Source organism: Sceloporus occidentalis, unplaced genomic scaffold (assembly GCF_023333645.1).
Source record: "Sceloporus occidentalis isolate IW3139 unplaced genomic scaffold, rSceOcc1.0.p SCAF_5, whole genome shotgun sequence".
In the NCBI taxonomy this organism is placed as follows: Eukaryota; Metazoa; Chordata; class Lepidosauria; order Squamata; family Phrynosomatidae; genus Sceloporus; species Sceloporus occidentalis.
The window spans coordinates 58,213,458-58,240,884 of NW_028316985.1; the positions used below are offsets into that span (position 1 = coordinate 58,213,458).

General features: G+C 39.1%; 1 protein-coding gene across 1 annotated transcript; it reads left to right on the forward strand.

Annotated features, from left to right (window-relative positions):
• The first annotated feature begins 43 nt into the window (after positions 1 to 43).
• LOC149312212 (N-acetylglucosamine-6-sulfatase-like) lies at positions 44 to 27,415 on the forward strand. Its single transcript, XM_089524196.1, has 14 exons — positions 44 to 208; positions 5,080 to 5,139; positions 6,376 to 6,582; positions 8,274 to 8,339; positions 10,006 to 10,104; positions 11,270 to 11,437; positions 13,886 to 13,968; positions 15,142 to 15,260; positions 15,629 to 15,732; positions 16,622 to 16,723; positions 17,568 to 17,675; positions 17,948 to 18,058; positions 22,278 to 22,438; positions 23,277 to 27,415. Exons 1-14 carry the CDS (start codon positions 62 to 64, stop codon positions 23,350 to 23,352), a joined length of 1,611 nt encoding a protein of 536 aa, XP_089380322.1. The 5' UTR covers positions 44 to 61; the 3' UTR covers positions 23,353 to 27,415.
• Positions 27,416 to 27,427: the final 12 nt, after the last annotated feature.

The following is a 27,427-nucleotide window of genomic DNA, read 5'->3' on the forward strand; positions in this document are numbered from 1 at the left end:
CGCGCTCTTGCTGCTGCTGCTGCTGCTGCTCCGTGTCTCTCAGTGGCTCTGCTCTGCAAAGATGGGGCCTCCGCGGCCTTCGCAGCTCTTCTTCTTGGTCTTCTTCTTCTTCCTCCTCCTCCTCTTGGGCCTGGTCTGCTCCAATGGACGGAAGCCCAACGTGGTCCTTATTCTGACAGACGACCAGGACATCCAGCTGGGAGGGATGGTAAGCCTGGCTCCAGATTGGAGTGTCTGCGTTTGTGGGCTTGGCTCAGGTGCTTGGAGGGACCAGGCGCGTCCTCCTTTTCCAGGACCTGTCCTCCATTTCAGCCTCCTTCTCTCCAGGAGGGAATTCCAAAGCGACCTCCATTTTGAGCAGGACTAAAAAGCTTGGTTTTATATTTTTAGCAGAGTTTTGTGCTGTGTATTTGTTCATGTCCTCCATTTTTCATTGAATGCCCTACATTTAAGCCTTGTTCTTTTCAGAAGGGATTCCAGACCGCCCTCCATTTTGGGCAGGACTAAGCACCATGGATTTTATATTTCTAGGAAAGTTTCGAGCTTTGTATTTGGCCATGTCCTCCATTTTTCTTTGGCAGTCCTCCATTCCAGCCTTCTTCTGTCCAGGAAGGATTCCAAACTGCCCTCCATTTTGGGCAGGAGTAAGAAGCATGGGTTTATATATCTGTTAGTGTTTTGAGCTTTTAATTTGTAATGTCTTTCCAGTTTTCTTGAACGTCCTCCATTGTGAGGTGCCTTGCCCTCCTTTGTGGTGGGGGCACCTGGGCAGGGTGACCAAAGTCCTCCTTTTCCAGGACTTGCCCTCCCTTTCAGCCTTCTGTCCAGGAACTGGGCTAAGAAGCATGGATTGAATGTCCTACATTTGGAGGTGCCTTGTTCTCTGTTGAAGCTAGGACCTCTGGGCACTCAGTGCCAAAATATAATGGGAGGCTTGGGGCTGTATGCAAGGTGACCAGACGTCCTCCTTTTCCAGCCCCCGTCCTCCATTTAAGTATTCCATCCAAGAGGAATTCCAGACTGTCCTCCATTTTGAGCATGACTAAGAAGCATGAATTTACATTTATATGAGTCTTTCGAGCTTTTATTTGGTCGTTCCCTACATTTTTCTTGTTCATAACATGAGAGTAACACTTTCAGTGCAATGAAATACAGGTGAGCATTTGTAGTATCAATTGGGATACATATGATTTATCCATCATCTTCAGGCACCATAATATTGGCATTGTTTTGGGATGTTTATGTTGGCAAGACTAGGAGGCATGGATTTACGTCTATTATATTAGTATATTTTAGCTTTTATTTGGTCGTGTCCTACGTTTTTCTTGAAGCTTCTCCATTTTGAGCATGACTAAGAAGCATGGATTTACATTCCTGCAAGTGTTTTGAGGTTTTGTTTTGGGATGTCCCCAGTTTTTCCTTGGATGTCCTATATTTTGTGGTGCCTTGTCCTCCTTTGTGGTTATCGTATTTGGTCACCCTCCATGAGGGACGAAAAGCAAAATAGCTGCTAGCAAAAATGGGGGAAGCAAAAAACCTCCTGGGTCCTTCCTTTGGAGAGGATCCCTTTAGTGTGTGTTTGTGTGCGGTTCATTTATTTCTTAGGATTAACTTATGGCCACCCTTTCAAGGTTTTCTTGGCAGGTTCCTTCAGAGGAGGTTTGCCATTCCCATCCCCTGAGGCTGAGAGAGTGTCTGTTTGACTAATGTTTGCACCCCCTACAAAAGGAGTATCGCATTTGAAGACAAATAGGTCTATAATTTCTCATTTTTGAACCACATACAATACTGGGGGTGAACAAAACTGAACTTTTAAAAGAACCCAAATTTTTACTTCGGTGCATAAAATGCAACTCTAAACTGATCGATTAAATTCTAATTTATTCAGAAGGAAAAATGATCGTCACTCAGGAACACAAGCCACTCTCTGTTGAACCCCCTGAAATTTCATCTCGCACCCCAGGCTGGGAACCCCTGCTTTTTAAGGCAAGGAGCCTGATGGAGGGAACACACTGATCTAGACTCTCCGTTCTATGCCAGGCTCCCCTTGGCTCTTGCCTGGAGTGCCATTTGCAAGTGTTTCCACCCTCCACATGATCTCCTCATAAGTGAATTAGACACCATCTAAGCCGGCGTGTCTAAATTTCTGTTCATCTGTGGGCCTGCTAAGGGCTGAGAGAGAGAGCTGAGGGTTCAGTAGATCTATGCCCTATTTCTCTTGTCTCACTGCAGCACCCTTGGTATAATCCTGTTTACCTTTTTGCCTTCATTTTGACATGTGGGCTTCCCTGTTAGAGAGCTCCGGTGCCACAATGAACTACAATTCCCAGAGTTTTCTAGCACTGAGTCTGAGTGATCCCAAACTGGATTATTTCTACAGTGTGCTTTGGACCAAGGACTCCCTCTCTGAGATCAGTGAGTTATGGATGATGTCAGAGAGGGAATTCTCAGTTCATCCTTTGGCCCTGTCTGATATTGCAGTCCTATGCCTTACCTACCAGCAAATACCTTGTTTACGTGGGTTGCTGAGCTAGTAATACCTTTGTTTTCTGATGGGTCAGTATGCAACAAACTTTGTTTCATGCACGAAAATGTTATGTATAAAATTACAGTCCTCTCTCCATTCTCGCGGTCTTTGGATCTGCATTCCTCGCTTATGTGCAAGGGATGAATGGAGGGAGAATGAATGGGGTGCATGCGTACTTGGGCCACGTGCCCACTATATTCAAGCCAGTGGGGCTTGAATATAGACGAAACTCCATTTTCGTGAGGGTACAAAATTGGGGAGGAGGGCAGGGCAGAGAGAAGAGAAATAAATACCTTAGCCATTTTTGTAATGGACACTTTAAAGTTGGAAGTGAACTAACTGAGGTGAGAAGAACAGCACTGTTTCACTTTTCCTCAGTTTCTGAGAGGCTATTTATAAACCCTTCTGCAAGTCCTTGGATCCTGTGTACAAGACCATTGTAATAGGGTTGCCCCGTCTTAATGCTTTTTGTCTCTGGCAACTAATTTTGGGTATTAGGAATGGGGAAGGATGTATTTCAGATATATTAGTCCTAAAGAATTTATGTCCATGGTGTCAAAATAGCTTGAACAGCTGTTTGTTTTTTGTACCATGTAAACCTTAACATTTGGTGGTGTTTATCTTGAGCAGCAAAAGGACCTGGGCCAGCCTTGGAATATAGGCGGGATACAGACGGGCAAAAAGGGGTGTATTCATGACGTCATGAAGGTAGAGCCTTCAGACGGGCCTTACCTGAATGCCGCCATGAACACGCCCCCTGCACGCCCCAAGCGGGAAGAAGCGGCATTAAAAAGGTGCTGCTTTTCTCCGCTTCTTTTCCGTTTGATGCGCAGCTGCGCAGCTCCGTCTGTAAGCTGCTGCACCGGTACGTCAGAATTGCTACGCCGCTAATTTAAGTTGCCCATTTAAAAGCTCCGTGTCTGCTGCGTCGCATAATGAGTCGGGGTCCTGGAACATGCGCAGTTTGCAGTCAGGCTTTAATTGCAGCGTCAGCTGCCATGCAGGTGTGGAAGCTGCAGCACAGCTGCAGCGCATTTTAAGACTCGTAACCCTAACCCTAACCCTAGAGCAACATGTACGCATGCGCTGCTTGGAAAGTTTGGACTTTAAAGTGAGCCCCTACACACATTCCTGTGCCATTTTCACCTAACAATAAAAACCGCTAAAACTGTAAATATTTACATATATACAAGGGAGGTGATGGGGGATGGCAGGGGGACAGCGGTGGCAGCGGAGACAGCTGTGGCTGTGCATTGCAGATTCAGCAAGAGCGCGGGGACCAAAGGAGAGGAGGCATCCATGATGCTGGTGACACTGGCAAAGTGCAAGAGGACAAGGATGCCAACACCAGCTGATCACCAGCTGGCAGGAGACCACCATTGTTCTTGGGCAGAGCGGGGGAAAAAGTTTTAAAGGGGCTTGGGCGCTTTAAATGTGCACATAGGCTTTCTGCCGCCGCTGCTTAGCGCTGCAGCTGCGCAGCTGCGCATCCGCCAGCCGGCATAAGAAAAAAAAAGCCCCGTTTTTGGCCGCCCGTGAGGAAGCTGCCTCTCTCTTTGCAGCGTCCTCCGAGGCGGCGGTTTGGAAACTGCGGGTCAGAAACGGCCCCAGGTGAGGCGTCTTCACTGCCCCCCATGTGGAAGCCCCATACACCTGAGCCACGCCCCCGGGGTGGGCAGTCTGGAGGCTCCGTATTCAGCAGAATACACCTCCAAGACGTCTTCCCCTGCCCGTCTGTATCCCGCCATAGTACCTTCAGTAAAGAGACTTGAAAAGTCTGCACATTCTGATGCTTCAGCCTCTGGAGAAAAAACATGCATAATCTGTCATAATATACAGAGGTCAGCTTTTGTTACATCCTTCACAAGCACATGTGAAGAGTACATGTGGCGGTATAGTGCCATTTACATGTTGGACATATCAATGGAATTGGCTTGTCTTAGCTCAAGAGAAAACAGGTTTGGACTGTGCTGTGTGATCTGACCTTTCCTCTGAACCACATTATTCACACACAATAAATTGATCTTGTAATGAAAATTATGTTTGAGCTTTTTTTAAAACTACTTTTTCCCTAAAGGAGTTACACTTATTTTGCTAGTGTAATCTGTCCAATGTTGTAAAATAGTGCTGAGTGTAGGAATACTCTCACTTGTTAAAAAACCCAGTAAGAACATGTTTTCTTAAAAGGCTTGTGGGTATATTGCTCTATAATTAGACAGTTTACTTTTTCTTTAGCACAGAAAACTTTTTAGTTAGCAGAATTGATTGACAGGAAGCTCAATATTCAGTATAAGCCGGTTACTGAGTTTGTTCAATGAAAGATGAGCTTCAGTTTTTGAAATATGAAGATGCAAGGGCTTCATCATTGCCAAAGAACAAAAATTAAAAGAAAAGAAAAAATGACAAGTTACTCTAGTATATGCAGAAGGCATTTTTGTACTTGAAATCTGTCCTGGTATGTCTCCTAGTACATGTAGGACTGCAGCCATAAACCCAATTTCCTAGAATCATACTAATGTCTTAGTACTTTTTCCTTGTTTCTTTTATTACAGAAACCACTGAAAAAGACAAATGCCCTCATTGCAGAGATGGGGATAACATTCTCAAATGCAGTAAGTACTAAATCAGGTTTTGTCTGTGTTAGAGTTTGCAAAGTATATTGCTGTTATAGAAATAAGTTGATCGTACAGGAAAAAAGAAAGAGAAACGAGGGGAATGACCTAAGGAAGGATGGCAGATGAATTTGCACTAGATTTATTGAAGGCATGAAGGGAGCTGGGCAGAGCTGTTGTCTTCCTATGACACTGGTGCTCCATGAGGCAGCATTCTGGTGGCAGCTTTGCTCTTTTTGAGCTACAGTTATTATTTCTTCATTTCCAAAAGGACATCATCATATGGGAAATTGTTGGGAAAGTTTTAACTTATGTAATTAGGAAGTGGGAGTATTTTCTCTGTGAAGAAGAGACTTTCTCAAAGAGTCAGACATCTGAGTACTAAATAGTCAAAACATTGTGTTGCCAGAAGGTACAAAGAATTGTTGGAGCTTCCCCTTTCATTACTCTGCTGTTAGCCTTTTTGTTCTGTCTCTGTATGTGGAACTGAAAAATGCTCAAGACCTCTTTCAGGCTGGAAATGTTACAGAGTACTCTGGGCATTACTGGGCTCTCTGGTTTCCTTCTGTTTGAAGGCAAATTGGTAATCATTACTTAGATTATGTGCAGTACAATGGTCAGTTATGGTGAGTTATAATGTAAACCGGAGCACATGGAGTGGGTGTGAAGGCTATCTTCTTCCCCCATAGATCCATGGTGTGCTGCATTATCCAAAAATGGTTGAAAATTCTTACCAGAAGGGATTTTGTATTCTAAACTCTGGGTTTTTCCATCTATCTTTTAAGTTTGAAGGTAAACTGCCATTCCTGGAAGCTCCTGTGAGCAGATATCTACAGTCAGCCCTCCGTATCCAGAGATTATGCATCCATGGATTCACCCATCCTTGGCTTGAAAATACTTTTAAAAAATTCCAAAAACCAAAGTTTGATTTTTTGCTATTCTATATATGAGACACAATTTTACTGCATTATTGTATATAATAGGACTTGAGCATCCACAGATTTTGGTATCCACGGGGGCTCCTGAAATCAAACCCCAGTGGATACTAAGGGCCCACTGTATTTGGAAGGAACGAACACCCACATTTTTTATGAGTGTGTGTGGGATTTCGAGGGGGGTCCTGGCCAATTAAAAGTTGTGTAGTTCGGAAAGTCAAGAAGCTTATTGACTGTGCTAGATATCTCTGACAATAAACTAGTTGATTTGTTTCTGTATTATTTAATTCTCTTTTCCTAGTATGTGCCCAGTGCATTGTGCTGTCCCAGCAGAGCCAGCATCTTGACAGGGAAGTACCCACATAATCACCATGTTGTCAATAACACTTTGGAGGGAAATTGCAGTAGCAAATCCTGGCAGAAGATTCAGGAACCATATACCTTTCCAGCTATCCTGAAGTCTATGTGTGGCTATCAGACATTCTTTGCTGGGAAGTATTTGAATGAGGTATGACTCCTTATTCTGCATTGTGCTTTTCTGAATTTTAAAATATGCTGCTGATTGTGAAAAATCACTGTAAGCAAAGGTGGAATTTGAATGAAAGGCATATTAAGATGTAGCAGTTCTTTATGAAATTGTTTAGAAATAGTAAGTCTAGTGTTATACTGTATATTTTTTCATGCTTAAAGCTGTAAGTCACTAGCTCTAAAAACCTCTTCCTTTAATATAGTTAGCACATGTAAAAGGTGGCTGCTTCACATTAGATACTGGAGAGTATTGTAAAATGTTTATGCTGGTGCTCATAGGATTGTATACTGCTTGTAACTGAAAGGTACATGTGACCAAAGCTGGCATTGCGCAGAGCTGTCTGTTTGGGAAGAACATGCCTAACTTTTTATATGGTGGTCCTTTTAGATATTAGTAGCCACTATATGAGCCAATGCGGTGTAGTGGTTTGAGTCTTGGACTAGGACTCTGGAGACCAGGGTTCGAATCCCATCTCAGCCATAAAACCCACTGGGTGACCTTGGGCAAGTCACATTCTTTCAGCCTCAGAAAAAGGCAATGGCAAACCTCCTCTGAACAAATCTTGCCAAGAAAACCCCATGACAGGTTTGCCTTAGGGTCCTCATAAGTCGAAAACAACTTAAAGGCATACAACAACAACAGCCACCACCATGTCTAGACCCAAGTCTAGACTGTATGGGGTTCAGGTGTACAGCATGGGAACTGTCCAGTTCCATATATATTTAGGATTGATTCCTGACATGGTATTGCTATATTAGAAGAGAGAAAGCAGTAGAAGGAATGAGCAGTCACATTCTGGCTACTTTCATCTCTCAATTAAAGACTGTGAATAGATCTATGTTGTTGTTCGTACGTAACATTGTGATAGTAGAGTGGATCTTAACAAGTGGAATTTGGTTGAATTGCCGTGCTGTTTTTAAGCCAAATCTGTTTTGGTGCTGTATACATCCAAAGTGCTTTTGCTGTGTGTAGGTAGGAATCCAGTGAGGAGGGAATAATCTTGTTACAAATGAGGAGAAATTTCTATAAAGTGTTAATCTGTTAAAAAAAAAAACAAATGAGGAGAAATTAAATTGCTGACTAGCTGCTTGAAAGAGCTATTGGCCTGTTACAGACTGCCAAAATAAAGCTGCTTTGGGTCTCTTTGGAGGTATGCTGTTTAAACGATGCATGCACCCTAAGAATCCGGAAGCTGCACCAAAGCTGCACTCCAGTGCTTAGGAATGGAGTGTGGCTTTGGCACGACCTCTGGACTCTTAGGACCCATGCATCATTTAAATAGCATACCTCCAAAGAGACCCGAAGCAGCTTTATTTTGGCAGTCTGTATCAGGCCATTGTGTCTTCTAGAGGTGAATGAATCCTGTACCATGGAAAGTTATGGAACCTGTGAATTCAGGCATAGTTGGGACATTATGCTTGAAATCCCAAATACATGATCCAGTAAATGTTGTGTAATTCCTTACAAAAGAATAAAAAATTCTGAATGAGTGAAACTAAAGGCAAATCTTTACCATACCCTTAAGTAAACTTTGATGTAGGTTCTAGGATAAAATAGCTTTGAGTTGTATTGGAGCCCTTGGATAATGGCTATCCATGGGTTAGACAGAATTTTTCTCATTGGGAAAACCACATTAGTATCTTAGTTAATCTTGATTCCTCTAATTTCAGTATGGAGCAGAAGATGCGGGAGGAATTGGCCATGTTCCTCCTGGGTGGAGTTTTTGGTATGCCTTGGTAAGTTTTTGTTAAATAACTATAATTTACTATAATAACTTTATTTTTTAAAAAAACAAAATCAAATTGTTTCTAGCTGCTGGCAGACAAGAAGTGTCCATTCAGTGGAAATTATAGATGGGGCTCTCTGAGCAATGAGAAATGGATAGATAGTTTGGAAATAAGTGCTGTTGGAGAAGGTAACTAGCTACTGGAAAGCATTATGTGGATTAGAAGAAAGTGATATGTTTGTTAATTCATGGTTCTCATGTATTATTTAGGTTAACAAGGCTTCTTTCCTGTACAGTTAAACCACCAAACAACTCAAGTTTTAGAAAAATATATTTTAATATTGTATATTAATGTAGGAGTCAGCATAGTGGTTTGAGCATTGTACTTCACCTCTGGAGACCAGAGTTCAAATCCCTGCTTAGCCATGGAAACCCATAAGTGCAAAATGTCTTGAAGGCATACAAGAAAAATACTGTATTATTATTTATTTCAGGGGAACACACTTCCTCAGAGTGTGGTAGCTGCACCTTTCCCCCCCTTCCTTCCTTCCTTCCTTCCTTCCTTCCTTCCTTCCTTCCTTCCTTCTTTCCTTCCTTCCTTCCTTCCTTCCTTCATCCTTTTTATGTTGCAAGAGACTAACATGGCTACTTCTTTGAAAATTTCACTAGCTATACTCTTTCACATGGAGAGGCAACTTCTATTTAGACCCTCCATCATCACCTCCTACCTGTTCCAGAAGGCCCCTCCCTTCTCTGGAGCCAATTTATGGGGCTGTGAGAGGAAGCAAAAACTGGGGAAAAATCACCCCCTCACTTTTGCACCCATTGCTATATCACAAGTGCCATGCTATGCAGTTCTGGGTCCAATATGAAAACTCTTTTAAGATTTCATGTGGATGCGTGGATAATTTTTATTTCTAAAGAGTCTTAAAGGTAGTTTCCATGATAAGATTATAATACAGGTTGTGACTCGCTTATCCAAAGTGCCTGGGACCAGAAGTATTTTGAATTTTAGCAATTTTTCCGATTTTGGAATATTTGTATACATATAATGAGATATCTTAGAGAAGGGACACAGATCTAAACATGAAATTCATTTTTGTTTCATATACACCATATAGCTCACAGGTAATTTTGTGCACAATATTTTTAATAATTTTGTGCATGAAACAAAGTTTGAATATATTAATAAATAATAATAATAAATTTATTTATATACCGCCTTTCCAAAAAGATCAAAGCGGCATTGAACCATCAGAAAGCAAAGGTGTCAGTACCTCAGCCACCCATAAAAAAGTTTTGAATTTTGAAGTATTTCAGAATTCCAGATAAAGTAGTCTCAACCTGTATATTAATTTATTCTGAATAACATTCACAATGTTCACTGTGAGAGCTATGAACTGATAGTCTGCAGTTAAAATATTGCATTGCTCCCAAATTCAGTAGGAAGGCAACTTTCTACAACACAGTTTTACTGAGGTAGTATGTGATGTGTTTGATAATTTGGTGGTATAACTATGTGTTGTTATAAATCCAGTATCAACCATCCATTATTACTAATGTACTTTGTGTTTGGGGTTTATCACTTGTAAGAGCTTGTACAAACGAAATTTGCTGTATTGTAATTAGAGAGCAATAATTTCTGTGCATGTTTTGTGTTCATTTTGTTTTTGCAGGAAAAAAATTCCAAATATTACAATTACACACTTTCTGTAAATGGAAAACCACGAAGGCATGGTGGGAATTACAGTGTTGATTATCTGACAGATGTACTGGTAAGAATTTTTCAACAAGTTATGTTGTCAAGATCCATTTTTGTTTGGCTCTAGAACTAGATTACAAATTATTACGGTATAAGCCTTTGGGCAACAATATATTCTTGTATTGTCCTTTGTTTGTTTAGAGGTAAAATAAAGAGAACTGAATGTGGCCGATATAGAAATGCAAAAACAAAAATGTAATAGTGCATAGCTAAATCTAGCTTAAATCAAGTAGGTAATTCCAGCTAGAAGACACCCCTTAAATAAAGAGGGAATTTAGTAAGTTAAGTTAACATTTAATTTTCCATTTATTCAGTAATTTGGAGTTAGGAAGTGGATTTTCTTCCATTTATTTAGTTTTGTGGAAGAAGAGTACCACAGTGGGCATAAAGCAATACTGAATTCACATTGTATATTATACTACAGTCAAGAAGAAGTGAAGACCTTGGCCTGGATCTAGTGCTGACACACACAATACTTGTGCAATACTCAGGCTTTTTGCTCTGCTAGTGCTAAATTATATCTAAGTCCTTATTGTTGACTTTGAAAAGAAAATTTAAATAAGGAGCAATTGACTGTTTTTCCTTTTAAAATGCAAGTCTTTAAATACCATGGCAAGTAGAAGACAGTTCATGTAATGTTAACATAATCTAATGATGTAATATGCTGTATTCCTGAAATAATGAAGTTATGTTGAAAGCAGTTCAGAGCAGTTTGGGATGTTGGGGTTGAAGGCAGGATTGACATGCTAGTAGTGAACATTCCACTGATGGATACACTATTGGATACATCACCAAAGCTTCTGTGCTTTGTGCTTTTGTCCTTGAGACAAAATAAGTCAGTTTAGTGGTGGACAAGAGTGACTGCTTATTTTGGAGTACGGTGATTGGTAGTGTTTGAAGTAGTAATGAACTGACAGATTGTTTTTCTTTATCACACCTAAAGATTCTTAACTTAATTTGAGGATGTAACAATATTTCCTTGTGCCACAGTGCATTTACTTATATTGAAGGGAAAATATAAAAGAAAGGCACCTTTGATATAATTTAGCACATCAAATTCATCATGGCTGTATGACTTTAGAAATCCTTTTCGTAGTATTTAGATTGCATTACCTACACAACTGTTCAATTGTATGAAAAATTACTCTTTAGAGGTTTAAGTTAATATTTGTTTTCAGGCCAACATGTCATTGGATTTTCTTGAATATAAATCCAACTTTGAACCATTCTTTATGATGATAGCAACTCCAGCACCTCACTCACCTTGGGTGGCTGCTCCCCAGTATACGAAGAGTTTTGCAAATGTCAGTGCTCCAAGAAACAGTAATTTTAATATCCATGGAAAGGTATGGATTTTTTATCTTTATTATCATTATCATTATCATTATTATTATTTATGGTATTTATTGATTAACAGTTGTTATATGCACTTAACTTTCTTCTGCAAAACTGTGGAGATAGATCATGAGTCCAAGACAAAAAAAAATTATGTGGGTAACTGCATGTTTGCAGCAGGTGAACTCAGAATCATAGAATCACAGAGTTGGAAGGGGCCCCAGTAAAGTCCAGCCCGCTGTTCAAGTTGGAGCAGGGGTGGTGAATCTATAGCCCTCTAGGTTCTGATAAACTACCATTCCCATCATGCCTCAGCACCAGCCAAGATGAAAGAAGTATTAGCCAGGTTCATGAGGGCTTGGTTGTAACTTGGTTGTAACTTGTCCTCATATGATAATGCCCTCTGGGGCAACAGAAAAGAAATTGGACCATTTTGTCTGTGATAGCCTTCTAGATATTTAGGAGAGCGATCTGTTACCCCTCGGTCTTCTCTTCACTAATCTGAACTTGCCTGGTTCATTCAGTTTTTTGCATGTGTTTTGTTCTTTTTACCTCGTATCATCCTTGTCGCCCTTCTCTGAAGCTACTCCAAATTGTCTATTGCCTTCTTAAAATGGTGCACCCAAAATTGAGCACAATATTACAGATGAGGCCTGGACAGTGCAGAATATAGTGGGACTATTACTCCAATGTGGTGTAGTAGTTTGACTGTGAGTCTGGAAACTTGTTTCCCTGCTTGTGTGTGAAAACCTATGGAGTGACCTTAGGTGAATCACACACGGTCAGCCACATAAAACCCTATTATAGGTTCACCTTAGGGTTGCCATAAATTGGAAGCTACTTGAAGGCATACAACAACAGCAACAAAAATTACTTCCCTTGACTTAAACTTGTTTTCTGTAGAATTTTATTACACTTGTCATATTATCTCTTATTTTTTTGTATTTTGAACCTGTTTGTGGGATGTCAACATTTGTTGACTGGCACCTTATTTATTTTTCCCTTTTTCTATTGTGCCTTTTTGTTTCTGATGAATATAGTTTTTAAGCTTGCTCTACATATATGTTTCGTTCTCCTGTGATCAGTTGCATGTCTTTCAGAATAGGGATTAACATTTATCTGTAAAATCTACAAGGGATTACAATATAGAGTCAGTATATTCTCAGTTTTTCAAATTCTAGACCCATCTTTTATTTGCTTTTAATTTTATAGTAAAAAGTGGTTGAATTTTCTGGCTTTTAAATCTGCAGCCCTGGACACACTTATGTGGGAATAAGTCCCAATAAACTCATTTGAGCTGGCTTCTGAATAGAAGTATATACTATTGTATCATCAGTGAATCAGACTAACTAGGTCCTTAGAACCTGAAGTGACTACATCTCAATCATACCTAACTAGTGGTCTCAGATATTGATAATAAGACACCCAGGAGAAATGTCTTAAAAGTATTTGTCCTTGAGTTGTTGTTGAATAGAATCATATCTCGTCTAGACTGAAATGTTTCACTATGCAGCAGAATGTATTGGGCCATTGTTGGGCAAGCAGTGACGCACATTTCTTTTTGGGAAAAAAATAGCCATTCATGTAGTTAGCTCCAGATTAGATTGGTGTCATTCATGCTGATTCTGATTGAAAATGAAGGCCGTGGAATTTTCTACCTCTTGGGATGAGAAAAATAAGATTTTAGTTATGTTTAGCAAGTTCTGTTTTTCTATACTCTTCCCCACCTCATTTCAAGCTCTTGCTTTTGTAACCCTGAAAGTCTTGAACCAGGCTCTGATGTTTTCTCATCCTACCACCTTGGAGTCTGGCAATAGTTTATGTTCAGATAATACATTTTTCTCAGAGGAATATGATCAAAGCTTCTAGAGCCAGATGTTATACTACTTGAAACTAGGTTCCTTTCTAGAAGAAACCCAAATATGAGTAGCTATAAAAAGAAAACCTTTGTGGAAAACTCTGCTGCACAATTTTTGTCTTGGTTCCTGATTGTTATGAGGGCATTAAATACAGTGCATAATTACTGAGATATGTCAAATGCGGCAGGTTCATTTTATATGACATTCATGAACTTAATTTATGGCACCAACTAAATTAAACTAAAAGAGAAAGAGTTAAACTTTTAGGCTGCAATTCCTGCTTACCTGAAAATATGCCCCATTGAACTCAGAGGAATTTACTTTTGACTTGACAAACTTACAAGTTTGCAATGTTTATACATTATCTGAATTGAAAATGATATTTTTATTCAAAGCTTTTCATACCATGCTACAAACCATATAATTAGATTGGTTAAATGCCATCTTGTCCTGTTTTACTGAAACGTAATCTGGGTAAAACAAGCTGGCAGATTCTATAATCTGTTCCATTTAAATGCTCTTAATTATTGTTCCTCTTTGGTATGATCTGGAAAGTGGGAAAGCAATCTAAAATAAGCAATGTTGATGCATGTTTTATAGGACAAGCATTGGCTCATCAGGCAAGCAAAGACTCCAATGACTAATTCATCAATACAATTTCTAGATGATGCTTTTAGGAAAAGGTAGGAACGATATACCGTACTTTTTAATAATGCTTTTTGCAAAACTAAACTCAAGCAAAATTTCCCTCAAACACAATAGTATGTGTTTTCAATATGTATTTTCTGTTTGAGTGATGAAATAGGCTGCAATTGGTACAGAAATGAGATGCCATTTATGAAAGCATATGCAATTCAATCTATCCTTCCCTCACTAAATTATCACCCAAACAGCTGAATTTTTTCTTTCCATTTGTATTAGAGGATAGCTCTTTCCTGCATTGCTGCTGCAAGGGATCATACCAAATCCACAGTGTTACTGAAATAAATGTTATTAGGCTATCCTGCAGATTGGTCACTACCTATAGGGCCCATGTTGATGTTCATTCCATTTCAGAACTGTGAACCTGGCAGACTAGAAAATGAAATGACTTTTTATAACATTACAAAGATCAAAGACAGTGGTTGCATTCACATGTAATAATAAAGAAGAATTCTTAGGAATTCTGGTGTACACACTGCTCCCATCATTTCTGCTTGGCTTCTCCTATTTAAAAGAGCAACTAAAGTAACTGGAAACTTAACTAGGAGGTTCAGATTGGGAGTCTTGGGTTCTTCCTCCCAAACAAATCAGGAATCAGAAACTTCAGGTACTGCCTTATTAGATGAATGGCATTAGGAATCTCATATGTTTCCTAGTTAGCCACATTCTATGGGAGCAAACAGGCAGTGTGCACCAGTTTACTGCTCATGAATAAGCCAGAAGTCTCTAGAATTCTAGCCTAGAATTCCATATGATTGCAGTTGTTTTTAAGTGAATCATGCTATTGATATCGTGTTATTCGGCAGGAAGGAAAAGTTGAATAACTTATTTCACTTTCTAATTGTCATTATTTCTTAAAACTCTGTGTAGTAACCATTTTCACAGCAATTAAAAGTTTAACTCCCAGTTAGCAATTTCTGAGATCTTATGTATTCCTATATTAAGTAGATGAAAAGTCAAGGATAGAAGAGTAATGGCAGAACTAAATGTTTTGTACACCGGAGTTGCATTTCAAAGGAAGAACATGTTGAGCTTTAAAATTAAAATATATAATGTTTATTTTGAAGTGTGAGCCCTATCCCTCTTCACATTTAAATGCACATATGCCATTCAATCGATAACACTTCAGCTTGAATAATCTTGTTCATATCTAGATGGCAGACACTACTTTCAGTGGATGATCTGATAGAAAAACTTGTGAAGAGGCTGGAATTTCATGGAGAGCTGGATAATACATATATTTTTTACACATCAGACAATGGCTTCCATACAGGTAAATGGTCTTTAAACTGTGTATATTTTATGTAGCCATAATTTGCATAGATGTTTTATTATGCACCTGGAACTATTCTGAACGATTTCTGTGTGAACAGATAGAAGTACATAAGATATCTTGCCTTGAAAATCATTGGCGTACAAATCTGATGGTTCCCCTTCATTGCTGGTAATCTTATAAGATACAGGAAGTTCTGCATTTAAAACCAAACTGAATCTAAACATTTCAGTGAGAAACAGGGCAAGTCAACTGGAGATGTAGCACATAACAGACTTTAAGAGGATAAAGTACCAAATTATGTTACCTATACATGATGATGATGTTATAAACTGTAAATGCCAGAATTTCTTCTTTATATTTCTTAGGTCAGTTTTCTTTGCCTATTGACAAACGACAGCTGTATGAGTTTGACATTAAAGTTCCATTGCTGGTTCGAGGTCCAGGAGTCAAACCCAACCAGACAAACAAGGTATATTTGTGCTCTGTTGCTGTGCACTGCATGGTAAAATATGGTTTCAAAGCAACCTGGTTTTTGGATTTCTGCAGTGTATTGGAGTAGTGAGTAGAGAATGAATACTGAGGAGCAAAAGTGTTCTTGAGTAGAAAGTGAACATGTAAATTGGACTAAGTAGTATACCCTGAGGTTGTGTAGAAAGGAATGAGGAGCATTTGTGGTCAAACTGTTAACTGTTAATTGCTTCTTAATCTTGGTGGAGAAGCAACAGACGCTACAGGCCTGCCTCCCCCTTTATTTGTGCATTATTAAAGTTGCTATAAAGCTTTTTGGCTAATCACTGAAAAAAGTTATTAGGCAGCCTGTAGTGAACTTGACTGTTTACAAGCTTTGCCTGAATATTGTGTAACTAAGTAAAGGAAATGAAAAATAGATATATTTATTTTTTGTTCAGCATATAATGGCTTCAGTAAAACTGGACTATGGACTATGACTACAATTTGATCTACTGCTATGTTACATTTCTTTAGAGGTACCTTTTTACATGTACAGTATTCTCATTTGCTGTTAAAGAGGTACTGGCCCAAATGAACAATAAACGGATAAAACAGCAGGCACAGTTGGCTCAAAGACAGTTGATAACACTTCAATAAATTTTTATTTTATTTTTATCCCACCTTTCTCCCCAAAACCATTTACCTGTATGGAAGCCATTGTCAAGGCAGCTAACAACATATATAAAACACATTAAAACAGCAATTAAAATAGTACAATTAAAATAATTAAAAATATAAAAAATACAAATATAAAATTTAAAACGAGAAGACTAATATCACAACTTGGTACTGTAGAATTACTACTTTCTCTAGTGGAAAACCCATAATTTGTGTTTCCTGCCTTCTAGATGCTTGTGGCAAACATTGATTTGGGTCCTACGATTTTAGATATTGCAGGCTATGATCTGAATAAAACACAGATGGATGGCATGTCGTTATTACCATTGCTGGTAAGTATGCAGATCATTTTAAGAATATTCAGGAGATTTCTCTTAGAAATGTCCTCTAGTAGTAGTAGTAGTAGTAGCAGCAGCAGCAGCAGCAGCAGAAGTATGAGTACTCCCACAGCACTTTCTGTTGGTATTGGTAGGGATAACTGCTACATGTCCCAGTGACAGAGAAAATGTTTTGTGTGCAGAATCTCTGGTTCTATCTCCAATTAAAAGGATCAAGTAGCAGGAGGTGTAGAAGACCTGTTCTTGAGACTGTGGAGACTTGCTTGCATCTGTAGTAGACAGTACTGTGTTGCATGAGCAAGCAGTCTGGCATCTTATAAAGCAGCTTCCTGTGTACTTTTCCAGAGTTGAAGTTACATTTATGTTAAAATAGGGGTGGGAGAACCTGAGGTCTTCAAGATGTATTGTTGGCTTTCAGCTCCCAGATTTCCTGTCATTTGTCCAAACTGATTTCGGCTAGGGTGTTGCAATCCAGCAACATCTGGAGGATCAAAAGTTGTCCTGTTTTCTAAAATAGTTTGAGTATTGATGCAACTTGCCTCTATTCTTGTCTGTAAAAGGGGTGAGGTGGGGGGAAGGAAATAGCTTCATGTTAAATTCCATGTAAAAAAATTAAAATAGGAAGTTGTCTGTTTTATCACAGCATTTTTTACCATAGTGAGTCTAGTGTATGTCTACTCTTCATATTTACCTTGTTTCTGCTATCACAAGTTCAAGCTTAGATTTCTTAGCTATGGTGACTTGACACACTTGTATCTAAAAAGCTTACAGTCTGCTTGGTTTTTGAGCTCACAAAAACACATCAACCACACATGTGTTAATATTTGTTTTCTCTTAGAGAGGAGATGCAAATGTGACCTGGAGATCAGATGTTTTAGTTGAATACCAGGGAGAAGGACATAACAGTACCGATCCTACCTGTCCTGCTCTTGGGCCTGGTGTCACTGTAAGTAGGTTTTCAATTTTTTCTTCAAAGAATGTAGAGACGTGTAGATCTACTGAGGGTTTATGTAGAAAGATTAGGAATTGTAGTTTGGATATGAGTGGGATGAGAGGAAAGGATTATGTTAAGGAGTATAAAGGTAAATTTAGACATGTTTTGTACTGTTTAGGGCTGGGGCGGATGTTATTCCTTTCCAGTATTATTCCTTTCCAATGTTCAACTTTGTTTATATGTTGATGGGAGCCAGTGTAATGTTCCTTTCCGTCCCCACCCAGCATTGTTTTCCAGATTGTGTTTGTGAAGATGCATATAATAATACATATGCATGCGTAAGGACGCTATCATCGTCATGGGATTTGCAGTACTGTGAATTTGATGATCGTGAGGTAATTTGCCTGTGCATTTTTCATTGCACCATATAAAACTCAAATTTTGTATGTAATCTCTCCTTTCATTTTTATTACATTTATGACCTCAAGTAGTGGCTTGCAGCAGCTACTTGGCCACTTGAACTGCGAATGTGCCCTGAGTGTGGATGGCATGGTTCCAAGGGTGTCACAGTTCACAACAGACTGCTGCCAAGGAGCATCTTTTTTGCTCTCCTTTTGCAGTCAGGTTTGGGTTACTTTAGGCAGCTGTGGTGCACCTTTGGCCCAATCCATGTGTCATCTGAACATCATGCCCCTGAATTGGCCCAAAGGCAACACTTTTGGCCTGTCTGTTTTGGGCCTATGTAGATACTGAAACTTTTATGAAAAGGTAACCACCTCTTCTGACTTGTCAGAAATATAAAATAAAATGCAGTACAGGCAATACATGGCCCAGTGCTGCTCTTTATCCTCTTAAATAAACTCAGTTACTTGTTTCTACCTCAGGAACTTTGGTGAAATATGCAGGTTTTCTTTCATAGTCAAAAAGTTGCACCGTGCTAGAGGAGGTTGTGTGAAGCAAGGAGATAAGTTTTCTTTCTGACATTTACTCACCAAGTATTTCCATATTTTCCTCTCTTGTCATTTTCCAAGACTCTGCTTAGAAAATTTCTTCCCTCTATCTTCCAGTTCCAAGCCACTGGGTGGGCAATTGCAGTGGGCCTAAGAGCTATCTTTCTGCCCCTGGGACCCTCCAGGTACCACACAGATGACCAGGACATAATAGCAAAAAAGCTGAAAGTGACCAGGAGTCCACTTTTGGATTTCCAAAATGGGTGGGGGATTTCAGTGTGCAAAGTGAACCTGTAACCTTTTGAAATATGACTTTACACTCCTGAGGGCTTCTGGGAGAGGCATCCCTCCCATGTCTTGGTTTGATCAATAAAAGGACAGCACAGATGGAGTCAAGGGCCACAAAAACAGCTTTGTGAGGGCTGTACTTTGCTCACTTTTAATTTATCAAATCCTGCTAGGCACAGGCTCTTTTCTCTTTTCATTCCCCCATAATATTATGGCAAATTTTTGTGCAGCTATTCTGCAGAGCTACCAGAACTACTTTCCTGTTGGAAAAGGATTAAGAATAGGTGTTACATTTCAGTATCACATATTCTTTACATGTACTGTACTGGTAATAAATACTTGGCAAAAGGTATCTGTTTATCAGCTTTTAAAGAACCAGCATTAGGCTTAAGGGAGCTGCAGTGGGCAAGTCTACATTGTACTCCCAATGCACATACTGCTGCTTGCTGCATGCAGAAGCAGTAGTCCAAAGTCTAAGACCTCATATCAAATTGGAGCTCTTGTTCTAGTAACTATAACAGACATATTGCTCTGTTTAATGAGAAAGCTGAATAAAGTTTTGATTGATTTGTACCTTTGCAAATTGGAATCGTTCAGGTAATTGAGAATGCATTTCCAAAGACAGAGCCAAGACAATTGGCTTTAAGAGGATTTTATGACTTGCCTCTCTCTTTAGAAGCAAAATTAAAATCTCATTAGTAAGACGCTGGCTCCATAATAACCTTCAGTTCATTTCAACTATCACGAGGCCTATTCTTTATCCATATGGTAAAACTAAGAACCCCCACAAAAAGTCAGAGTTGCTTATTTTGTTCTTTCTGCTCTGACTTGGATGTGCACATCAAGGCCAGGGGTGGAAATGTTTGTGGTCTTGTAGATAATAGTTGAACTGTGACTCCCAGTATTCCTCATTCATTCATACAGCTCTGCTATATAGGGCTCTAGGACTTGTCAATCTCTTTAGGGTTGCATGTCCCTTTATCCCTCCCTGAGAGAAATAAGACTTCCCTATAGCATCCTCTCAGTAGCCACTCCTTCATCTGTCTGAAAATGTTCCAGGGAGGAACATGGGTAGGTTGCAAAACTCAGTTGAAAGCAAGTTCTGCGAGTTTAATTCTGCTCACAATTCTGTTGATATCTGATTTTCAGGGAATACCTTTCAGCATTAAAGCCTACCGCATTATCCTCTATGTAGCATTTTCAAGAAGATGGAGGACTGAACAAGGAATACATTTCCAGTTCATTGGCACATGCCTAAACCTGAATGAAGCTCCAGATCTGAGGAAGTAGACCAAGGGCCTGAACAGATAGGCCAAAATAAAGCTGCTTCAGGCCACTTTGGAAGTGTGCTGTTTAAATGACGCATGTGTCCTAAGAGACCGGAAGCGGTGCCAAAGTCACGCTCCAGTCATAAGAATTAGAGCACAGCTATGGTGCAACTTCTGGCCTCTTAAGATGCGTTTGTCATTTAAACAGCACACTTCCAAAGTGGCCTGAAGCAGCTTTATTTGGGCCTGTCTGCTTGTGCTCCAAGTCTACAAAATCTTAGCTTACAACTCTTTTGCTCAGTTAATCTCAAAGGTGCTACAAGATCCCTTTGCATGCTGATATTCCACACTCACGTGGCTGTTTCTGAATTCTGTAAACCATGTTCTGTTCTTAAATAATCACATTCTTTATCTTGGTACATTAGACTAAATATACCATTGAAGATTTAGTTGTATATTTAGTCTACCACTTCTTTCTTTTCTGAAGCAAACCTGTTGAACACTGCAGTTGTTAGCAGTCTTATGCATACCGACAACAGTTTATTGGGTATGTGAAAGCAAGCCCATGTCTGAATTTACAAGACTGACCTGAATCAAACCTAGTACAGTCCGTCCTCACCTTACGCGGGGGATCCGTTCCGGATCGCTCCGCGTAAGGCGAATTCTGCCTATGCTTGAGCCCCATTGGAAACAATGGGGCTCGTGCGCGGCGGCGCGGGCGCTCGCGGGACGCAACGGGCGCGCGCACCCATTCAATTGAATGGGATGCGCCGCCCCTTCTGCCCCGCGCGCGCGCCGTGGCTTAAGCGCATATGCTCAAGGCCGCATATGGCACGCCCGCGTATGGCGCGGGCGCACTGTAGTGTGACTAGTGAAAATATGACTTAAGTCTTAAGGACAGCCCAAACCTCATTGCCATTTTCTTAGTACAGAGAAGTTTAAGTCATTAAAACTGGCTATCAGCCCAAAGAATAATTGGGCAAGAATCTGCCACTACAGCAGGAAATCATGTGGCATTCCAGGTATTGAATTGCATCTCCCAGGTTATGTTCCCCAGATTATGCTGACTAGGGCTGGGGATTGCTGTTCAGCATCTGGAACTGCATTTCCACCTTTACACTAAGGGCCTTCCTGAAACTTACAATCTTCGCAGGAGGGATTTTTCTCCATCCTCCCACCTTCCCAAGCTTGATTAGGAGAGAGCCTTCTCAGTGGATGCTCCTAGGCCTTTGAACAATCCTCTTTTCACTGATGGGAAAAGACCTTTTTTCAGCCTTTGCTTGGCCAGGGTGAAGTGATGGCCAATTGGGTGTGCTGTTTTTACTGTATATAACGTGTACTTTAAGTATTTTGATTGTTGTAATTTTAATGTTTTAAAAGTAGTATTTTAATTGGATGCATGTTTTAATGCTTTTTAAAAAAATTTGTATTCCATGTTTTAGTTGCTTTATTTTAATTTATATTGGAAGCTGCTTTGAATCTGTTGTGGGAGAAAAGTGGGATAGAAATAAATCAATCAATCAAATAAATAAGCAAGCAGGTAAAAGTCCAATTGGCATTTTGGCGCGTTGGTGGAAGACCTCTGAGGACACAAAGTTTTTAAAAGGACAAAGAATAAAATTATATAATGCCTTATCAGCTCCTGGAAAGCCGTGTGTGTGTGTGTGTGTGTGTGTGTGTGTGTGTGTGTGTGTGTGCTTTCAAGTGTGGCAATCCCATAATTTCCATAGGGTCTTCTTAGGAAAAGAATACTCAGAGGTGGTTCTGCCAATTCCTTCCTCTGAAACATAACCACAGCAATATAACCACAATATTAACCAGGGCTGATCCTGCTTAGCTTCCAAGATCAGACAGGATATGTTGCCCTTATGGTATTTAGGAACTCATGAAATCAAGGATGGATTCAATACCCTGATGTAATAAAACCATGGATTGGCCATGGATTAGTAACAGAATTGATTTTTTTTTTCATCTGAAAAATACATGTAATGTTTGTGGATTGCTTGCCTAATGTAATAGAGAACAGTGTTAACAATTCTAGAAAATCTTGAAATTGTTTTGTCAATGAGAACTGAATGTATTATTGGCCTACTTTTCCTTTTCTCAAGGTGTTTGTTGAAGTTTATAACCTGACTGCAGACCCACATCAGATTACTAATATTGCAAAAACAATAGATCAAGAAATCTTAGAAAAGATGAACTATCAACTAATGATGTTGCAGTCCTGTACTGGAGCAACATGCCGTACTCCAGGAGTCTTTGAACCCGGGTAACCATGCGCTTCTGACCAATTTGAGTAATTTATAATTTGTTTTAAACTGTTGACTCATGCAAACTTTTGTTTTTAATGTACATTTCACTGTGAGTACTTCTAGTAAAGGTTAGCTTCAAATACACTGTAATAAGTTGGGAAAATCATGAATATTTCCTTAAAGGAAAACCTGGTAAATACAAGACTGCATTTGAAGGTATGTTAGCAGAAGGGAGAACAAAGAGGGTTCCCATGCCCTTCTGCTCCCAACAGCCCACCATACCTCTTTCCTTCATTATTCAGAAGGCTTCCCCCTCTCTAGAGAGGATTTTTAGGTCCCAGATTGCTGCAGAAATGAGAATACTTCATTTCCTGTGTTTTCTGAAGCTAATCAAGATCATTTTTTAAAAAGCAATAATCTATACCACAGCATTATTTTGTTAATGTATGCCCTGAACAGACAGGCCAAAATAAAGCTGCTTCGGGGCACTTTGGAAGTGTGATGTTTAAATGACACATGCATCCTAAGAGGCAGAAGCCACACTAAAGTCACACTCTAGTCCTAAGGACTGAAGCATAGCTTTGGCGCACCTTCTGGCCTCTTAAGATGCATGTGTCATTTAAACAGCATGCCTCCAAAGTGACCCAAAGCAACTTTATTTTGGCCTGTCTGTTCAGGCCCATAGAAAGACTATATGCAACATGTATCTTTGTATAATATAGATATTTTGTATAATATACAGATATATATATAAAACACTATGTATATACTGTACAGTGCACGTTAGTGTGGTGAAATGTGTGTAAACCTCACCTGAGATCACTTTTTCTTATATTTTTGTTCTCCATCTTGTAGGTACAAGTTCAATCCACACTTGATGTTCAGCAACCATGGAATTCAGACTCGCAGACTTTTTACACGTTCATTATAGTGGCATCTGCTAACCTACTTGTTACATGTGTCTGTTTCTTCAAAGTGACTGCAGAAGATCTGCCTAATCCACTCTGACTACATCTGAAAGACTTGATCGGCTGGCTATGGGAGAAAATAACCTCTCAAGCTGGTTGCTGCCTTGTGCAATACATGTTCATTAAAGACATGGTCAGTCTAGTCCACTCAAATCTGATGACCACATCAATCTCAACGTTTCATCCTGAAGTACAATATTAATTTTTGACATGCATCGAATATCCCTGCTTGGTGTAAATGAAAGACTGAGGCTTAGCTTCTTAAAAGCTTACTACATGGAGAGGTGGTCGTATGCTGGGCCAGCTATGTACGCAGAGGCTACAGACTGTCTTCCCATAGTTACAGCCACTACCTGATAAGCTTTTAAGAGGATTGGTTGCATTTGTATTCTGAATCTAGTATAATTAAGTTAACCAGGGAGGTTGCCATTCATTTTCTTCTCAGCTTTTCAAGGCTCAGCTGGAATTGCTGATTAGAACTTGTGTGCCTGTTACTGTCAGATGTTACACATGCCTCTTAGGTATAATCAGCTCTAGTGTTCAATCCAGAACCCACTAAACCACTAAAGCAGCATTTCCCCAAAGATGAATGGTACATTATAGTCCAGCATATTTTCTATTTTGTACAGAAACTAACAATTTTAAGTGTGATAGTTTAATTGAACAATTTACATTCTCAAAAGGAAAGTAATACCTAACATCCTAATGTTGCAGTATATTCCAGAAAAGGGGGTTCTAGTGCCTCTTATCAAAAAGTTGGTCTATGATTTAAACAAGAAAAACCAAACAGTTCTAAGCCTGCATGAAGAGCATTTCGTGTCAGAGCTTAGGAAATCATGTTTCTTTGGTATCTAGACTTGATTTTTGATAAAGGAGTAATTCTTTTCTTTTCTTGATTGTTATATGCCTATTTGTGAATATGTATTAGCTTTTATTGAATATGTAGAAGTTATCAGTATTTAATACTTGCACTTTTTAATTTAATATCACAAAAAGATGGTTCATTATAATACTACTTGTTTGGATGCTGGACCAATTGTCCTCTGGAATACTTTTTGTCACTTGTGCAATGACACAGGTAGTGTACAAACAGTAGAAGCAGGTGAGAGCCATTTTGTATGCATATAAACTGGTTTATCCCTTAAACAGTATATCCATGAACAACTAGAAATAATATCTGAAAACTCTTTCTAAGACATTTTTAGGAAGTAGTAATTGACTTCATTTTTCAAAAAGATCTACTTAATGTATGCTGTGCCTGGTGAACTAGAAAAGGAAAGTTTAGGCCATATCATCGGTATGGGTTTCAAGTGCAGTCAAGCGAGAAACAGGCTTTAGTTTATTGGACACAAGCAAATGGAAGTAGCTTCTTCAACCTAGGCTGTTGTTTCAAGCCAATTTATGCATTTTGTGTTCTGACAGACCTCCATTTGATTGCAGCACTCCAGAATACACATGGGGGATTGTTTCTTGGAAAGTGCTCACTGTCAAAACTGCCTGACAACCTGGGTTTCTTTCTGCCATGCAGACTTTCCATACCCTAAGGAATTTTAATATACATTTTCTGATAATGGATTCCCTAATTCATAGTTTTGTAGTGATACATTCCCATGAGAAAACTAAGCTCCTTACATGCCACCCTGAATGTTTGAAATGGGTTTTACCGTTTTCAAGATACACAAAAAGGCAAGTATATGTTATTTGGCCAGATGTAAATATTGAAAGGGAATACAGTGGTCCCCCGGGTTACGAAATTAATTCGTTCCGCGGTTAATTTCGTAACCCGAAAACCTTCGTAACCCGAATTGCCATAGGCGCTAATAGAAAAAAAGCCGCGGCTCCGCCGCGGCTCCATTTGAAACAGCGCCGGGGTTTTTTCGTAACCCGAAAAAACCTTCGTAAGCCGAAGCAATAAATCCCTATGGGATTTATTCGTATCCCGAAAATTTCGTACCCCGGGTAATTCGTATCCCGGGGTACCACTGTACATGCAGCTTTCCTCTCTGATGCAATGTATCCTTGTACTTAGAAATATTTGAGTATAAAATCTGAGACAAAATGCCAGTGCAAGTAGCAGATGGACTGTCAAAATTTCTCTTTTAGAAAGGGCTTATGCAAATGACAAGTAACTTTCTTGAAATGGAGAGCAGCAAATAGGAGGCTAGTTACATGTTTCTCAGAAAATAATCACTAGTCAGTAGGGGAAAGTTCTTTTTTAAGTATCTTCACAAACTTAAGCATTTTCTTTACTCTGTCCTGAAAGAAAGTAATACTTAAGATTGCTACATTTAACATAGAATAGGACTGTTGCAAGTCAGAAGGTTCATCTTGTAAATTTACAAATTAGATTAGACGTCTTTGACAAAAGGTGACGCTTTCTCTCCCTGGATATGGTTAGCAGTGTCAGGAGAATCTCATGAAACAAGGTAAGAATGTGAGATGAGAGATTTGCATACAAAATGAAATACTTGAACTGGGTGTGTGTGCAGTCCCTCCCTCAGATAGGAAGTTCTGGTTTTACCCCTTTATAAAAATTCCACAGACTTTTGTTTTGTATCACAATTGTATTATTTCTGGTCTGCTGTTTTGAACAAATGAAAATATAAATGGCCATATCCTATAGCCTCTGATAAGCAAGATCTTTGATTTGGCTGCAGTCTACTTGCACTTTACCACAAAAGAGCTATCCAGTTGTTGGATATTAACAGAGGCCTTACAGAGTATTAGTCTTAAAATTTAATTTTCTCATACATTTTAAACAGGACCTGCTTGACCATAACATGGCAACAAATCATGCCATGTTAAAATGGATGGGACTTTAAATGTGTGGCAGACTGTACACAGAACTGCTCTCCACAATGGAGTAGTTGCCATGTAACAGAAGAATTAGCTGTGAGTTGACTTCAGTTCTAAATTAGATCTTGTATCTGACTCTTGGTTTAGTTTTTAGTTCTTGTGATAACCAACAAGTAAGTTTTATTAACTAAACTGGAACTGATATCTTAATGGCAATTTTTAAGGGCAAGTAATGCTTCCCCAGACTACATTAACATGAGATGTTCATCCTATTTAAAAAATCAGTTGATCAAAATGCTATTGAAAACAACAAACCAATTATCTTGAAAGTCTATTTGATGAGATACACAGAATAGACAGCTATTACACCTATTTGATGTAAGGTTTTTTTTTAATTACTTGTGACAGGCAGCCTTCCTTGGTATTTGATTTCCCCCTTTACAGTACAACACAATAGAAATTATAACCACTATAAGAATTGTTTCCAATGCTGCTTGAAGCCATGGCATTGGCTGTTCTGTCTTCTTTAATGTTAACTATATTTCTGTTTCTGATGTGTTCCCTCAATGCTGTATGACAAACTGTGTACACACATGTTTTCTATCTCATGGATCATACTGTTTAGTTTAGGAAGTGCCCTTTGAAGAACCCTGTATTATTGCTGCACTTTTCGGTGATTAAAATTCTGTCTACAAAAAATATTGTGTCCTTGAATATGAAAAAAAAAAAGAAAAACATTTGTTAGACTAGAACACACACACATCTGAAATTCTGGCAGCTTGACAGTTCTTTGATACTTCAAAATATACTGATTTAGGGGTTATGCACAGAGAGGAAACTGGGTTTATTGGAACAGAGATTATATAGATACATTAAAAGAAAAGAGAAAAAATGAAGAAACAGAAAATAAGGATTTGGAAGCAAAGAAAAAACACTTCAGTCTTCCTTTCAGCAGTTATATAATGCAATTATTTCTAGACTCTCTAGATAAAAATCCTATGGTACATTTCTTTCCATACCCTATTTCTCAAAACCAAAAGTATTTCTTCCCAAGAACAGCATTAGTGTCATTAAAATACTATTTTTCTGTAATAATCTCAAGCAAACCATTAATCATGTTATAAGTATGCAATATTAATCCTCCTAATTAAAATTATAAGTCTATATAAGATTAATACTTTTAATTAAAGTTATAAATCTATTTCATATAATAAAGCAATATTACCCTGACCATCTACATTT